This window comes from Martes martes, assembly GCF_963455335.1.
Source record: "Martes martes genome assembly, chromosome: 5".
NCBI lineage: Eukaryota > Metazoa > Chordata > Mammalia > Carnivora > Mustelidae > Martes > Martes martes.
Window position 1 is genome coordinate 65,783,477 of NC_137892.1, and position 18,529 is coordinate 65,802,005.

The window sequence follows — 18,529 nt, forward strand, 5'->3', positions numbered from 1 at the left end:
TAAATACTGACTGCTATTGACTCCATCAATCTTTGGCAAAAGATCCTCCTCCTCCTCCTCCTCCTCCTCCTCCTCCTCCTCCTCCACCCATCCCTCCTTCTCCACCCATCCCTCCCCCTCCTCCTCCCTCACCCCCTCCTCCCTCACCCCCTCCTCCACACCCCTCTCCCTCCCCTTCCTCTGTCTTCTTCTTCTTCTTTGTTTTTTTTTTGGTATCCCACCCTATACAGACTCTTTCTCTGAAGGAGAAGCCATCATAGTCAGGATCGCAGGCAGGCTTCACACCAAGTCCTCAGGATCCTAGCACTCTGAAGCAGTAGTTAGAAGGGAGGACTGTTAATTTCTAGCAGCAGCTTTCCCTTTCCCCAGCTGTTCAAATGTCTTGCTCTGCAGGGTCTCAACCTCTTGATGTTCAAGGAGGAAGCCAGATGTGAGTCCATCATCACCTCAAAAGAAAATTATTACTGTCTTCAACAATCCATGGAGAGACTGCCCACCCCACCCCCATTAGGCTTGAATAAAGGAGAGAAACCTCACCTCTCACTTTAGCTGCTCATATTGGAGATTCCCATCCAGTCGAGCAATAGCTCTCTGAAGTATCTTTACAAATTCACCACCTCCATATTCTGAAACCTTCTATATCTCTGATCTGGCTGAGGGATCTAAAAATAATGAATCCCATTGTGTACATTTCTTTGTAAGCTTTTTTTATAGATGTCTTGCATTCACTTGGGTATCAGGTATCTTTATCTTTAGTGCCTCAACCAGACTGACCAGAAAAATGTTTACTTTGAACATTTCATGTTATTTTTTAATTAAGTGTTTCAACTGTTTTATTCATTTGAAATCTCTTTCCACATGTGGCACAAGATAAAGATAGAATAGAGTCTCCCATCCCCATATTGCTACTCTATTTGCCTCCTCTATTTGTTGAATAATTTCTGTCATTATCCTTTTGTTATAATGCCTTATTATCATATATTAAAATCTTACATATATTAGGGCAACTTCTAGATTTTCACTAAGATACCACTGATTAATGTACCTGGCAAATAAGTATATAGTATCAAATTAATGTAAAATTCTTATATATCCTTTTTTATTTTTACTTTTTAAGAGATTTTTTTTTAAGATTTTATTTATTTATTTAGAGAGAGAGTGCGAGCACAAGCAGGCAAAGTAAGTGGCAGGCAGAGGCAGAGAGAGAAGCAGGCTCCCCGCTGAGCAAGGATCCCGATGTGGGACTCAATCCGAGGACCCTGAGATCATGACCTGAGCCGAAGGCAGTGGCTTAACCGACTGAGCCACCCAGGCATCCCTATATCCTTTTTTATAGAGACATAGAGAATCTTCTATGTTACTATGATAATGTGAATTTTATCTGTGATTTAAAATTCAGTTAGAAAAACTCAATGTGACAGGGTACATAGTATGAACATCTTTTATTAAATAATGTCAAATCTGCCAAACAAATTTATATATAAATTTTTAATGATCATCCAGGTTTCCCCCCTTTTTTGGCACATGCATCATATAAAATTAATCCTCGATCATAGTAATAACAAGACAAACTACTATGGGAACACTGATTCTGTGCTAATCAAATCATTTGTCTGATTTGCAAAGGGAACAAATTCATGCTCTGAGCTTGATTTCATTTCCCACCACTTATTTTCTCTAAATTATATAGAAAAATATGCATTGATCTAAAATAATTGGGAAGAAACTTAGAAACAAAGCCAAAAGTGAAATAAATAACAAGTAGCTTAAAGAAGTAAAATGTATTCCTCTAAGCCTTTCCATTTACTGCTTGGGAATCTGGATTTAATTGACATTTATGTGTAAATCTTGTGGATTTGTGATGGGTGAGGGAGGTAGTGACCTTTACTTAGGAAGTAGCGGAAGAAAGTAAGAAAATTTTAAGGAATTATTATAGAAGTAATTTTATATACATCTTTAAGTAACCTTAGATATCATATAGTCCTATCTAAGTGTTAAGTGTAAAGAACAAGAACTGATAGCATCCTTCTTATTTTTAAGCACATATAATATTATAATTACATATAGTATAAATATATAGAATTATACATTAAATATATTAAAAACTTTTGCATGCACAAAGGCACTGCTACCAAAGTATTAATAGTCTCTTGTGGAGTGAAAAAGAGAAAAAGCGGGGGGTATTATTCTTCTGTGTAAACATTCATATTGTTTGAATTTTTTTTTTACTATGTATTCCTTTTATATTTTAAAAAGTAATTTTAACAAAATAGTCATTTTCCTATTTATCTTTCTTTACTAACCTTATTTCACAGATAAATAAGAGGACCATAGAGGTCATGTGACTTGTCCAGGTTTGCAGAGCTTAGTGGAGTAGCAGCGTTAGAATGCAGACTGGCCTGCTGTATTCAGGGTACTTCCATAGGGTGGCATAATTCAATGGGCCTTGATTTATGTATCTAGGCCACTGATACTAGGGAGCAGGTAGGGAAATAATGGCTTTTTAAGAGTAACAATAAGGTTGAGTCCTGGGTGATCAAATTTAACATTTGCTATCTCTCAATTAACTGACTTTTTTATTACTATGTTTCCAGAACAATACATTGAAAAGATGTTAGAGGTAAAAGAGGTTATGGATAATGTACTTGCCAAACAGAAGGCAGAAAGAGATGATCTGGCTAAAAAATACAGGTGAGTGAAAAAAATAGGAATGCTTTAGAGTTTTCATAATTTACCCCTTTTTAGTTACAAGAGTTAGATCTAGAATTTCTTAAGAGTACAAATGTTGCTTCGGACCAAAGAATGACTTTATGAGGTCATCTAATCTATTACCTCCATGGGTAATTGTACTTCCCAGAAATATATTTTTCTATTTTATTACTTGGATTATTCAGAAAAAGACATTTTAGTGTCTTAAAAAGTTGTCTACAGCCAAGAATTTTGTGAAAGTGTCTCTGGTCCTAAATCCCAAAATAAATTTCTTTCCATAGTGAACTCAGATTTTTTACATTACAAATTTTTCCTTTTACTATCACAAATATTGTCTTTCTAAGCAGTGAAACCATGTATATTATTTAGTTTTGTGTATTTCTAAACTCTCAGAATTTTTAAGAGGCTTATTTTTATTAGTTTTTCATAGACTTAGCTATATATGCTTTTTTTTTTTTTTTGGTCATGATATCTCTCAGCAACTTTCAAATATACAATAGAGTATTATTAACTGTAGTCACCGTGCTGTACATTCTATCCCCAAGACTTACCTATTTTATTACTGGGTGTTTGTACCTTTTGGCTCCCTTCACCCATTTTACCCACCCTCCACCTTCTACCTCTGGCAACCACCAATCTGTTCTCTGTATCTGTGTGTTCAGTTTTTGTGGTTTTTTAGATTCCACATATAAGTGAGACTGTAAGAGTGGGTTAGCATAAGTACAGCCATCTTAGCTTGGGCAGCCATCTCAGGCCCAAGGGCTGAACTTTCCCCTACTTTAGTTCTAGGGCCCCCCTCCCTGCTTTAGTTCCAGGGACCCCCTCCCTGTTTTAGTTCCAAGAAAGTACCCCACCCTGCAACACCCCGGCTGCAGCTAATCAGCTTAAACCTCCAGGATGGCTAGGCGGTTGCGGCTGCGGGCTGCGGCGCAGGGACCAGATGTTGAAGAGAGCTTATCTTGCTAAACCACCAGGGGGGCGCAAGCCAAAAGTATGTATGGTCCCTGAAGTGATGGAAAATTACTGTGAGTTGGATGTTTTTTTTTTAAAAAATGCTATATAAACCCTTGGCTTTGAGTGCTCGGGGTCCTTGTTGAAACCCGCTGCACCAGGCAGATACTTGGACCCCAGCTAGCTGGAAATAAACCTCACTGTGTGACTTGCATTATCGAGAGTGTTCTCTGTCTGATTGAGGGGTGGTCGACTCCATACCCTAACAAGACCATACAGTATTTGTTTTTCTTTTTCTGGATTATTTTACCTAATATGCCCTCAAGGTCTGTGCATGTTATAAAAAATGACAGGATTTCTTTCTTTTTTATGGCTGAATAATATTTTTCTGTGTGTGTGTGTGTGTGTGTGTGTGTGTGTGTATAGTGTATACATACCACATTTTCTTTATCCTTTTTTTTTTTTTAAGATTTTATTTATTTATTTGACAGAGAGATAGACAGCAAGAGAGGGAACACAAGCAGGGGGGGTGTAAGAGGGAGGAGGCTTCTTGCTGAGCAGGGAGCCCAGTGTAGGGCTCAATCCCAGGACTCTGGGATCATGACCTGAGCCGAAGGCAGACGCTTGACACAGGCGTCCCTTTCTTTATCCTTTCTTTATCCTTTGATGGATATGTAGGTTGTTTCCATGTCTCAGCTATTGTTAATAATGCTGCAGTGAATATGGCTTTGCAGGTACCTTTTGACTTTATTCTTTATTCACATGTGATCTTTCTAATTTCCTTTATGTTCTTGTAAACATTTGACATCTATTGCATATTCAATTTTTTTCTGAACCTATTTAAAAGTCGGTTTTTTATTTTCATTTATAAGTCTTCTGACTTCATTGTGCTTTTCTCTCCAGTGATAAGTATCATAAATTCTTGTCTGTTTCCTATTTTTCTGTCAGTATAATGCAAGTGAACTTATAAGACCTATAGGTGGGTAATTGACTGCAGGATATTTTCTAGGAGACTGGAGAAGGCTAGCTTCAATTTTTCTTTTAGGTCCTATGACTAATAATATACTGAGAATTTTGGAAAGTTCCTGATCAGTTGGGTTTGCAGGTGTGTAAATCCTTATTAATCCTGTTCTAAAACTTAAAATCTTGTAATCTAAAATGCACTTTTATTTTTCTGTCTGAACTCTGTTTTAAATGTGATATTACTAATTTTTTCTTTCTCCTCAATCCAGCTTCTTGCATTTTTATGCTACTAGTTTTTTGCTTATCTAACTTCTTGCTGCTTCTTCCACTTACATCTGCTACTCATTTTAACATCCGTTCTTCTTGGAATTCAGTACCAACAACTCCAGACTGTGATAGGTGAAACAGATATCTATACTATTGCTATCCTTAAAGCAGCTGCTTAAGGGCGTTCTCTGAGGTCCCTGAGACCATTTCAAGGGGTGCGTGAAGTCAAAACTATTTTTATAATAAAACTAAGATGTTATTTGCCTTTTTGGCTCTCATTCTCTCATGAGTATGTAATGGAATTTTCTGGAGGCCACATGAACTGTGATAGTATCATTATTCTTTTTTTTTTTAAAGATTTTATTTATTTATTTGACAGACAGAGATCACAAGTAGGCAGAGAGGCAGACAGAGGGGGGGGAAGCAGGCTTCCTACTGAGCAGAGAGCCCAATGCGGGACTCGATCCCAGGACTCTGGGATCATGACCTGAGCCGAAGGCAGAGGCTTTAACCCACGGAGCCACCCAGGCGCCCATGTGATGGTATCATTATTCTAATAGCTAATGGGATGTATGCTTGTATAGTCTTGTGTTTTAAAAATTTGTTTTATTTTCTAAAACAGTAAATATTGATAGAAACACCCATATGAACAAAAGCCCTGTGGGTTCCTCAATAAGTTTTTTTTTCATCAAACAAGTGCCCTCTTTAATACCCTTCACCCATCTAGCCCACCCGCCACCCACCTCCCTTCATCAGCCTTCAGTTTGTTTTCTATTGTTAAGTCCCTTATGGCTTTTTTTCCTCTCTTCTTTTTTTGTTTTCCGTCCTACCATATGTTCATCTGTTTCCTTTCTTAAACTCCATATATGAGTGAGATCATATGGTACTTGTTTTTCTCTGACTGGATTATTTCACTCAGCATAATGCACTCTAGCTCCATCCATGAAATTGCAATTGGTGAGAGTTCATTCTTTTTTATGGCTGGGTAATATTCTACTGTATATACATACCACAACTTCTTTATCCATTCATCAGTCAGTGGACATTTGGGCTCTCTCCATAGTTTGGCTACTGTTGATAGGGTTCCTCAATAATTTTTAAGACTATAAAAATGTCATAAAACCAAAAAGTTTGAGAACTACTGTAAACAAAAGAGTCTAGTATCCTGAAGGCCACTGTAGCATAAGTGGGTATAATCAGAAAAAAAAAAAAAAAGGTGTGTGGATCAGCCATTTTCTCCCAAAATCCAGCACCTTATAGTCACACAGGATAATGTTTGTCTGGGTAGTCCCTCTGGACCTGAAACTGCCTCAGTACAGGTTTAAAGTATAATTGCAGTAATTACTTGATGGACTAACATTTCTCAGGTCTAGCCCAGGTCTGATTACTCAAAAAACTCCCTTCCCCTAAGGGAACTTAAGTGGAACTTATTCCCAAATGTTACTTCCCGATGTACCTTTTCCCTGTAAACAGGTAAGCAAACTCCAAATTTAAAGAATGGTATTCCTCCTTGGCCATCAGTTGCTACCTTCCAACTAAACAATTCCAGTTTTGTTTCTTTTTCATAGGTGACTAACAACTGGTAAATAATGTAAATGTGGATAACCAAACCATCACCTCAATGAAAAGGCAGTATTGTTCACCTTACGAGTCATTTCCTCTCAGAGGAAATTAATTGCAAAAATAGACTCTTGTGTACTTTGGGGTGATTAAATTTAAATGGAGACAAAGTATCTTTAAAATCTAAATGACTACTAAAAAAAAGTTTTCTACTGTTTTTGTATTTTTTTCTATTTCTGTTTCTTTTTCTAGGGTGTCCATAGAATCATTTAAACAAGGAGTCCTGAGAGAACAACTGGCTAACTTGGCCACAAGACAGAAGAACCTTTTAGTTGTAGCAAAAAAACAGAAAAAAATTAGCCAGAAAATTCAAAACTATAAAAACATTATATCTTTGTCTGGTCCCAGTCTGAGGAAGCTGCCATCCAGCTCAGAAACCTCTAGTGAAAAGGACATCCAAGAGTTTACTGGTCTGGAAAATCCATTGCAGTCTCAGTCAGGTTCACTTTCTCCTGTAGGCCTTATTTGTGGAAACATGCAGGAAACACAGTTTTCTCTGCAAATGTGGAAAGGCAGCCAAAATACCAACACCTGTGTAAACTCAGAAACAGTGAGAAGGGAAGAATTTTCTGGAAATGAACTGAATTCTAAACAAAATGTCAGTGACTGTACCTTGGGTGGGTTATCAAAATCCAGACATTCAAATGGCAGTAAGAAGATTAAATTACCATCCCAACCTGTTGCTTTTATTGCTCAAGCAGAACATTCGCAAAAAGAAAATGATCTTACAGAAACTCTGGCCGAAGGGCATGAATCCTATAGTAGTCCCTCAGCAGTAACTGGTGCATTACATATTTCAGAGACTACAAGCGTACTTGCCAAAAATGATGCCTATCCATCGACTGTTATTTGTGATCAGGATTCTACTGGTTGTGATCCAAAAAGAGGAAAGAGGAAAAGAGCTTCCCAACAACCACCTAGTGGAACATTAGAATCCTTTGCACATCAAGGGACTGATGTCTTAGGCAGCAATACTGGGCATCAGATGAAATCATATCTTAAAAAATCAGCTTTTGGTGTTCCGCATGCTAATGACAGTCAGAGCTCCTCTTCCTCTAGGTGTGGCCGTCAACGTACTATAAAAAAGCCTTTAAACTACAGCACAGCTCCTAGAAAGAAATGCATGCAGATAAAGGATCTGATATTACTCGGAAGAATTAATCCAGGAAATAACATTCTGGAGTTCAAAACACAGGTATCCTATTTTTTTTCCTCCAGAATCATGTAATATTTTTTTAAAAAAAAGGTTTTATTTATTTGACAGAGAGAAACACAGCGAGAAAGGGAACACAAACAGTGGGAGAGGGAGAGGGAGAAGCAGGCTCCGCACCGAGCAGGGAGCCTGACGCAGGGCTCAATCCCAGGACCCTGGGATCGTGACCCAAGCCAAAGGCAGATGCCCAATGACTGCACCACCCAGGCGCCCTAAAATCAAGTAATTTTATAAATAAGTTAATAAAGGTTGCTGTCAAAAAGTGGAGCTCGTGGGTGGCTCAGTGGGTTAAGCCTCTGCCTTCGGCTCGGGTCATGATCTCAGGGTCCTAGGATCCAGTCCCGCATTGGGCTCTCTGCTCGGCAGGGAGCCTGCTTCATCCTCTCTCTCTCTCTCTGCCTGTCTCTCTGACTACTTGTGATCTCTCTTTGCCAAATAAATAAAATCTTAAAAAAAAAAAAAAAGTGTAGGCCTTTAGCTCTAATTAGAGAAATAGGGTTTGGCTGGGCTTCTTGAATGAAAGGGTGTAACATTGTGTTCTTAGTGAAATCGTGCTTTTAGGATTGCTCTATACATTTTGGTCACAGCACCTTTGGGCTCTAAAGACAGAATTAGTCAATTATATTGCCTCAGGAAGGATTTAAGAACAACATAGCCATAACAAATTGGAGCTATCTTTGGTTCCAGAGTTTAGGGAATTACTGTATACTGCTAAAGCTTCCCCTGATAAGGAATAGGTATAAATTCTTCTTCCACAGGAGCTCAGTTTAGGAACAAGAAGTAACTTGGAGTTTGGATAAATCTGACTCAATTAAAACAATATCACACAATGCATAAAAATAGAAAAGGAAAGAAATTTTTCTACTAGAAATGCTACAAAAGAGACTTCCTCTCTCCTTTGCGCACATTCACTTTTTGAAAGAGGAATTCAGAGTGGCAGTGATTGCAAGAGTCCTCGAATGCTTCTTTGCTCAGGGACCACCAGTTGAACAGAAATCAGTCCTGGGTAACTGGAATTTAATCTGAATGACCACTGTTTCCTGTCCTTCCATTTCTGGTTAGGCTTTTCCTGATAGACTTCACCTTTAAGTTAAGAGCAAAAAAAAATAATAATTTTAAAATTCCAAACTATAGTGTAAAGACCAAGTTAGTAGCTTGATCTCAGGTCCCTTGATGTTCTGTGTGCTTGTCTGTCAATGAATTTATTGCTAAGTAGTACCTACTTCAGATTAGCCAAAGCAACTCAGATTTTAGTTAGTAAATTAGTTATGTTAACTCAAATTTTGACAGCTGTAATAAAATTTCAATATAACTTTTCATATTTCAGCTATTTATTAACAACTTTACTGAGATATGATTAACATACACTACATGTATTTAAATTATGCAATTTGATATATTTTGACACATGTATACACCTATGAAATCATGACCACAAACAAGGTAATGAACAAATCCATCACCCCCAAAAGTATCTTTTTGCCCTTTTGTATGCCTCCTTCATACCCCTTTCTTCCCATGCTGAGCTCTAGACAATTATTGTTGTGCTTTTTATCCCTCTACTTTACCTTGCATGTCTGAGAATCCTGTAAAAATGGTGTTACACCATATGTATTCATTTTTATCTGGCTTCTTTTTCCGAACATAATTATTTGAGAATCATTGCCATTAGAGCATGCATAAGTAGTTAATTCCTTTTTTATTGTTGTGTAGTATGTAGAACAAACTACAGTTTTTCATTTTATCTGTGATAGACATTTAGGTTGTTTCCAGTTGCTGACTATCACAAATAAAGCTACTTTGAACACTGCTGTACAAATTCTGGTATGGCATAGGCTTTTGCTTTTCTTGGGTAAATACCTAGGAGTGGAGTGGCTGGATTAAATATGTAAGTATACATTTAACTTTTTAAGAAACTGTCAAAGTTGTTTGTAACATTTTACATTCCCATCAGCTGTGTGTGACTATTCTAGTTCCTCCACATTCCTTCTTAGCTAACACTTAGTATGATCAATCTGTTAATTTTAGCCATACTAACATGTAATGTAGATATATGTATGTAAAATGTATATATGTATAACAGTTTATCATTATGGTTTTAATTTGCATAATGATTAATTATGTTGAGCATCTTTTCATGTCCTATTTGTCACCCATATTTATTCTTTGGTGAAGCTTCTTTTCAAATATTTGCCCATTTTTTAATTAGTTGCCTGTTCTCTTATTTCATTTTAAATTTGTTTTGATATATTTTGGATATAAGTCTTTTTATCAAACATGCTTTGCACATATCTTCTCTTAGTCTATGGCTTGTCTTTTCATTCTCTTAAAATTGTCTTATAAAGAACAGAAGTTTAAAATTTTGATGTAGTCCAACTTAGCAATTTGCTCTTTTCTTTCACTGATTATATTTTTAATAGCATATCTAAGAGTTTCTTGTCTAACCCAAGGTCACAAAGATTTTCTCCTAGAATTTGGGTTTATGATCCATTAATTTTTGTATGTGGTACAAAGTAGGATCCCCATTCATATTTTTGAATTTGGATATTCAATTCTTCCAGCAACATGTGTTGAAAAAATTACCCTTTGTTAAATTGTCTTTGCACTCTTGTAGAAAATCATTTGTTCCATATATGTGCCTATTTCTGGATTCCCTATTCTGTTTAACTTATCTGTTTGTCTGTCTTACTGTGAATGCCATCTTGATTGTGTAGCTCTATAATAAGTGTTAGAATCAGTAACACTGATTATACAGTTACTACACAGTAGGGTTGGGGTACCTGGGTGTCTCAGTTGGTTAAGCAAGTTGACTCTTGGTTTCAGCTCAGGTCATGATCTCAGAGTTGTGAGATTGAACCCCACGTCAGGTTCCACACTCAGCATGGAGTTGACTTATCCCTCTCCCTTCTCTGGCCCTCTCCTCACTCATGCATGTGTACTCACTCTCTCAAATAAATTAAAAAATCTTTTTAAAAAAATCAGGTAGTGTTAGTCCTTCAATTTTGTTCTCCCTTTTCTACAGTGTTTTGGTTATTCTAGGTCATTTGCAATCCCATATGAACTTTGGAGTGAGTTTCTCAGTTTCTTTCTTTTTTTTTTTTAAAGGCGGTGCTATTGTTTTTAATGGTATTGAGTTGAATCTGTAATTTTGAGACAAATGACATTTTAGCAATTTTAAGTTGTCTAAACCACAAACATGAAATAGCTCTTGTTAATTTAGGTCTTCTCTTTTTTTCCCAGCAGTTGTAGGAGTCAATATACAGGTCTTTCACAACTTTTATCAGATTTATCTCTAAGCATTTCATGTTTTTGATGGTATTATATATGACATTTTTAAAGTTTCAATTTATTGCTCATAGGTAGAAGTACAGGTTTTTTTTGTATATTGAGATGTTATCATACAACCTTGCTAAACTTACTTCATCCTGTAAATTTTTGAAGATTTCATTGGATTCTCTATATAGATGAATATGTCGTCTATAAATAAAGATAGTTTTACTTCTTTCTTTCCATTGTGAATCCTTTTTTATTTCTTTTTTGTCTGGCTTCACTGGCTAAAACCTCCAGTACAGTGTTGAAATAAAATAATGTGTTCAAACTTCTATTTTTTTTTTACCTAAGACTGTGTTTCTTAAAAAAAATTTAGTCTTTCGCTGTTAAATATAATGTTAACTATAGGTTTTCTCATAAATGCTCTCTATCAGGCCAAGCAAGTTCTTTCTTTTCCTAGTTTCTTGAATGTTTTTTTATCATGAAGGGTATTAGATTTTGTCAAATGTTCTTTCTACATCTGTTGAGATGATCATGTGGATTTTGGTTTGTAGTCTGTTGATACAGTGTATAATACTATTTGATCTTTGGATATTAAACCAACCTTACATTCCTGGAAAAGCAGACGAAGCATACTTGGTCATGGTATATAATTCTTTTTATATGTTGCTGGATGTGGTTTTCTAGTAGGTTGTTGAGGATTTTTGCATCCATATTATTGAAGATATTGGTCTGTAGTTTTCTTGTATTTGTCTGGTTTCATATTAAGGTAATACTCATCTTACCAAAGTGTTTCTATTTTTCTATCTTTTGCAATATTGGTAATAAAAAATATTGGTTTTAAGTCTTCTTTAAATATTTGATAATAATCATCAATGAAGCCATCTGTACCTGGGATTTATTTTATTTTATTTTTTTTGTAGGTAGTTTTTTAGTGTTAATTTAATCTCTTTACTTACCGTTTTTTTTTTCCAAATTATTTCTTCTTGAATCATTTTTGATAGTTTTTATCTTTCTAGAAATTTGTCTATTTTGTCTTATTTATTGGCATAGAATTCTTGATACTTTCTCTTGTAATCCTTTTTATTTCACTAGGTTCAATAGCAGTGTACCCACTTTCATTATTGACCTCAGTAATTTCAGTCTCTTCATTTATTTTTCTTGGTCAGTCTAGCTAAAGCTTTGTCAGATTTGTTAATATTTTCAAGGAAATCACTTCTGATTTTACTGATTTTATCTATTGTTTTTCTATTGACTCCTTTATTTATTTCCACTCTAATACTTATTTTGTCCTTTCTGCTTACTTTGGTTTAGTTTGCTCTTCTTTTTCCAGTGTCATCAGTGTAAGTTTGGGTTAATGATTTGAGATTTTTCTTCTTTTTTGATATAGGCATTTACAGCTATAAATTTCCCTTTAACCCACTGCTTTTGCTACATCCCATAGTTCTTGGTAGGTTGTATCTTCATTTTCATTCATCTCAAAGTATTTTCTAAGTTGCCTTTTGATTACCTCTTTAACCCATTAATTTAGGAGTATGTGGTTTGATTTCCACATAACTGTGGAGTGTTCCTTTTTTATTATTTTTAGTATTAATTTATTAATAATAAAATTAATAATTAATTAAATATTAATCAATTAATAATTATTTATTATTAATTTCTAATTTCATTCTGTTGCATTTAGAGAATATACTCAGTGTTATTTCAGTCCTTTTAAATTTTCTGAGATTTATTTATGGCTTAACTAGCTGATAGGCCATCTTAAAAAAACTTCATGAGCACATGGGAAGAATATTCTTCTGTTGTTAGGAGAAGTTTTTTATAGATGCCTGTTGGGTCTAGTTGGTTTATAGTGTTGCTCAAGTTATCTCTTTCCTCACTGATCTTCTGCTGTTTGTTCTAGACGTTACCAAAAGTGGAGTTGTGTTGTTAATAGAAAACAAAGTGGAGTTCTGTTACTGTTGAGTTGTCTTTTTTTTTTTTTTTGAGTTGTCTTTTTTACCCTTCATTTCTGTTAATTTTTGCTTCATGTGTGTCAGTGCTCTTTCATTAGGTGCATGTGTGTTTATAATTATAATATCTTCCTGATGCATCAGCCCTCTCCTCATTACAAAATGTCCCTTATTGTCTCTAGTAACTTTTTTTTAAAGATTTTATTTATTTATTTGACAGAGACCACAAGTGGGCAGAGAGGCAGTCAGGGTGGGGGAGAAACAGGCTCCCTGCTGAGCAGAGAGCCCAATGCAGGGCTCAATCCCAGGACCCTGAGATCGTGACCTGAGCTGAAGGCAGAGGCTTAACCCACTGAGCCACCCAAGTGCCCCTCTAGTAACATTTTTTGTTCTAAAATCTATTTTGTGTGATACTAGTATAGCTGCTCTGGTTTGGTTTTGGGGCTTTTTTGTTTTTTGTTTTTTGTGTTTTTTTGAGGTTGCTATTTCCATGATATATCTTTCTCCATCCTTTCATGTTCAATTTACTTTTCTCGTTGAATTTAGTCTGTTTTGTGTATTCACAAATTGCTAAATTGGATCTTGTTTTTTTAACTTAGTCTGACAACCATTGCCTTTTGGGTAAGTTTCTTAATCCACTCTCATTCAATTAATGTTATTAATATTATTGGATTTATGTCTGCTGTTTTACTTTTTATTTTCAATATGTCTCATGTCTTTTTTGTTCCTCTGTACTACTTTTTTACTTTCTTTTGCATTAAATGAATATTTTACATTGTAGCATTTTAGTTTCTTTAGTGACTTTTATTTTTTTAATTTAATTTTTTTTTTTTAAAGAGAGAGATCAAAAGTAAGCAGAGAGGCAGGCAGAGAGAGAGGCAGGCAGGCTCATGACCTGAGCCGAAGGCAGAGGCCTAACCCACTGAGCCACCCAGGTGCCCCATAGTGACTTTTTTTCACTGTATTTTTCAAGGTATTTCCATAGTGCTTACCCTAGGACATCTTCATTTATCAGAATCAACTTCAAATTTATACTAACCTAATTCTAGTGAGACAAAGAACTGTAATTCCTACATAGCTCTATCCCTCTTTACCACTTTTTGTAATATTATTATAATATATATTATATATATAAATGTTATAAATGCAACAATTCATTGTTATAATTATGACTTTATAAAATTTTGTGATTTGTAAAGAGAAATAAGTAAGCGTATGTTTATAGATTTTGTTATATTAATCTTATTTATCCTTTCCGATTCTCTTCATTTGTTCCTGTGTATTTGAGTTACCATCTGGTATCATTCCCTTAGCAAAAGAAAACTTTGCTCCCACTCATCTCCTTTTTGCTATTTCCAAATACGTATATTATATACCTATTGTCTTATATAATTATTTTTTAAATCAGTGAAGAGAAGAAAGGAGAAGAAATATTTGTCCAGATTGTCTTTTATAATGTGTAATTACCTTTATTGATGCTATTTGTTTTCTCATGTGGATTTGGGGTCATTTGCTTTCAGTGTGAAAAACTTCCTCTGGTATTTCTTAGCAGGTACACTAGCAACAAATTCTCTCCGTTTTTGTTTACCTGGGAATGTTTTTATTTAATTTTATTTTTGGGAAAGATAGCTTTGCTAGATATAGGATTCTTGGTTGACACTTTTTTCTTTATATGCTTTGAATATATTATTCCACTGCTTCTGGCCTCCATTTTTTTCCAATAAGAAGACAGCTGGTAATCTTCTTGGGGTTACCTTGTAAGTGAAGAGTCATTTTTCTCTTGTTCCTTTTAATATTTTCTCATTGTCTTTGACTTTCAGCATGTCTCTATTTATGAATTTTTTCATGTTTATCCTAATTGGAAGCCACTGAGCCTACTTCTGAGAACACAGATAAATGTTTTTCAGTAAATTTGGGAAGTTTCAGCCATTATTTTTTCAAGTATGTTTTCTGTTCCTTTTCCTCCCTCTTTTCCTTTTAGTACTCCCATTATGCATATGTTAATGTTTTTAATGGTGTCCCACATTTCTTTGAGGCTTTTTCCTTTTTTTTCATCCTTTTTTCTTTGTTTTATTCAGCCTTCATACTCTCTATTGATCTCTTCAGGTTTATTAATTCTTTCTTCTGAAATCATGAATCTGTTGAACCCCTCTAGTAAATTTTTCATTTCAATTATTGTACTTTTCAAGTCCATAACTTCTTTCTGGTTCTTTTTTATAACTTCTGTCCCTTTATTGATATTCTCTATTTGTTATACTGTTGTCATCATACCTTCCTGTACTTTTTAGATTATGGTTTCTTTCATTCTGTTAACATTTTTATAATGACTGATTAGAAGTCTTTGTTAAATCCAACATTCAGTCATTCTCATGGATATTTTCTGTTGCTTTATTTGTTTTGGTGTATGTGTCATACTTTACTGTTTTTCCATATGTGTCAATTTTTGGTTGGACTGGACATTATAGATAGTTTGAAAGATGTAGCAACTCTGTGTACTGGCTCCCACCTTCTCTTAGGCTTGTTATTGTTATTTGCCTCCTTATTTAGCTACTGGCTAGATTGTTTTAGTGGAGGTTATTTTTCTTTACTGTAGTGTTAAACTTTTGATACTATACCACATGGACTGAGACCTTGACAGGACTCTCTTTGACTCTCTCTTTCCCTGTGCATACCTAGCCGTTAAGCTCCAGTTATTGGTGATTAATTATTATATTGTTTTCAGTGATGACCTAGAGCATAAATTGCTGTATAGACTAATCTAATCAATTGTATGCTCCTTTAAAGGGATAGTTTATGAAGTCAGTGTTTGAGTTTTATTCTGACTCTAGGAATGCTCTTCCTTACTATTTATTTTCCCAGTTCTCTTCTAAAAACTAGCCAGCCAGCCTGCAATTCAGCCTGTATCCCCAGTGACTCTACCGATTTACTTTCAACTGCTTTTTACCACTACCTATACTGCCTTTAAAGTGCCCTTGAGCTTGAACTTCTCCATGTTCTGTTGTAAATGAAGTCATTTCCTTTGGAGGAGATTAGGAACCATCTGTTTTAGGCTTGCTTCTTTTCCCAGACAAAAATCTCCGTGCCATAGGTCTGGATCTGGGGTGGGAACATAACAACTTTTCTATGAATGACACCCTGGCTTTAGGAACTGAGGATTTAGCCAAGGTGGGTACATTAGCCTCATGCCTTTACAGCTTGTCTCTCCTGACATTAAACCACTACCTTACAAGCCAGGCAGGGGTGATCAGGGTCCTACTAATCTCAGTGCCACCATGCCAAAGGTGGAGCCTCTGTCCCACCAGTACAGGCTAAGCGGAAGGGATTCCCCACCTCTTGGCTGCATTCACTCACAACTTAGCCTTAGCAAGAGATAGCTGAGGGCAAGATGAGAATTCTGATATCCTTGCCCCAACAAGAAGGTAGCCCTGTAGTTGGAGGCTATTGGGAGAGGGAGCCCTGTGTTCTTGGCTGCACAGTTTGGAGTGGAATCTGCATCTCACTGAGCTGGCAAGGGAGAGGAAGAAGGCAATCTTAGCTCACATACACAGACTCACCTTTTTTTCCCCCCATGTAATTGTCATAGATTTTACTGAATAGAGGGCTCTTTATTTGCTGCATGCATTTATGACCATTTTCAGATTTAAACAATTTTTAAAAATACTTTTCACCTGGGACTGGATCCTCACATTGTCATTCCAGAAGTTGATTCTAGAATATTTACATTCAGGGGTGCCTGGGTGGCTTATTCAGTTAAGCATCTGACTTTAGCTCAGATCATGATTTCAGGGTCCTGGAATCAAGTCCCTGCTCAGCAGGGAGGCCTGCTTCTCTTTCTGCCCCTCCCCCCACTCATGTGCTCTCATGCTCTCTCTCTCTCTCTCAAATTTCTTTTTTTTTTTTAAGATTTTATTTATTTATTTGACAGAGATCACAAGTAGGCAGAGAGGCAGGCAGAGAGAGAGCGAGGAGGAAGCAGGCTCCCCACTGAGCAGAGAGCCCGACTCGGGGCTCGATCCCAGGACCCCTGGATCATGAACGGAGCCGAAGGCAGAGGCTTTAACCCACTGAGCCACCCAGGTGCCCCTCAAATAAATTTCTTTTTAAAAAGAATATTACGTTCAGTGAGACTTTTGATATAGTTACGTTTAAATCTGTCACCTGGCATCTGTTTTCTTTTTCTCTCATTTCTTCTTTGTTCCCTTTTTCATTTTTTATGCTTTATTTCCTTTGTTGGTTTATTAGCTACAATTCTTTTTACTTCCGTTTTGGCTTTAGAGTTTATAGTACATATTTTTAACTTCTCCCAGTCTACCTGTAAGTATTATTGTACCACATCATGTATACTGTAAGAACCTCAAACTAGAATGCTTCCATTTCTCTACTCCTGACCTTTGTGTTATCATATATTTTACTTTTATCTAATGTTATAAATTCCACACTTGATTATTATTTTTGTTTAAGCAGTCAGTTATCTTTTAAGTAGATTTAAATAATAGGAAAATATTTTTCTCATGTAGTTACTATTTCTGCTCTTGTTTCCTTTATGTAGATCCTGATTGCCAATTGCTGTCATTTTTCTTCTGCCTGGAGGACTGTCTTTAACATTTTATGTATTGAAGGTCTTCTGTTGATAATGACTCCTTTGACTTTTGGATGTCTGAAAAAAAGTTTATTTCACCTTCATTTTTGAAAGATATTTTTGCTAGATAATAGACTCTATGTTGTTGTTTTTTTAAGATTTTATTTATTTATTTGACAGAGAGAGATCACAAGTAGGCAGAGGCAGGCAGAGAGGGGGAAGCAGCCTCCCTGCTGAGCAGAGAGCCGGATCCAGGGCTCGATCCCAGGACTCTGAGATCATGACCTGAGCTGAAGGCAGAGGCTTAACCCACTGAGCCACCCAGATGCCCCAATAGACTTCCATGTTGAAAGAGTTTTTTCCTTTGAGTAATTTAAAGATGTTGCTCTACTGTTTACTTGCTTGCATTGTTTAAATACACTGTTGTTCTTAACTTCGTTCCTCTGTAAGTAATGAATCTTTTTTTTTTCTCCTTCTGGCTGCTTTTAAGATTTTATCTGGTTTTAAACACTTTTGATTATGAGGAGCATTAGCTGATGTTTTTTCATGTTTCTTATGCTTAGGGATTATTAAATTTCTTGAATCTCTGGGTTCCACATTTGAATCTCAGATGTGGAAAAATTTAAGCCATTATTTCTTCAAATGTTTTTTCTTCCCTTCTTTCCTTTTTGAACCTCTTATTACACACGTATTGGATTGCTTGAAATCATTTCACCAATTCACTGATGATCTGTTCATTTTTTAAAATTCTCTTTTCTCTGTGTTTCATTTTTATGCAGTACTTACTGCTTTGTCTTTGAATTTACTAATCTTTTTGATCGAAATGTCTAATCTCTAATTAATCCTATCCAGTGTATTCTTCATCTCATACATTGTAATTTTCATCTCTAGAATTTTGATTTTGGTCTTTCTAAAAATAGTTTCCATGTCTCCACATAACTTTTGAACATGTGGAATATGATTGTAATAACTACTTTATGTCTTTATCTGCTAATGCTAACATTC

At 35.7% G+C, this 18,529-nt stretch overlaps 1 protein-coding gene across 1 annotated transcript in view; it reads left to right on the forward strand.

Moving 5' to 3' along the window:
- ANKRD31 (ankyrin repeat domain 31) overlaps positions 1 to 18,529 on the forward strand; it is a gene marked incomplete at both ends in the record, with an annotated part of 151,367 nt that overhangs the window by 114,737 nt on the left and 18,101 nt on the right. The window contains 2 exon segments of the mRNA XM_080804333.1: positions 2,595 to 2,691; positions 6,703 to 7,705. Coding sequence (XP_080660459.1) covers positions 2,595 to 2,691; positions 6,703 to 7,705 — 1,100 coding nt within the window.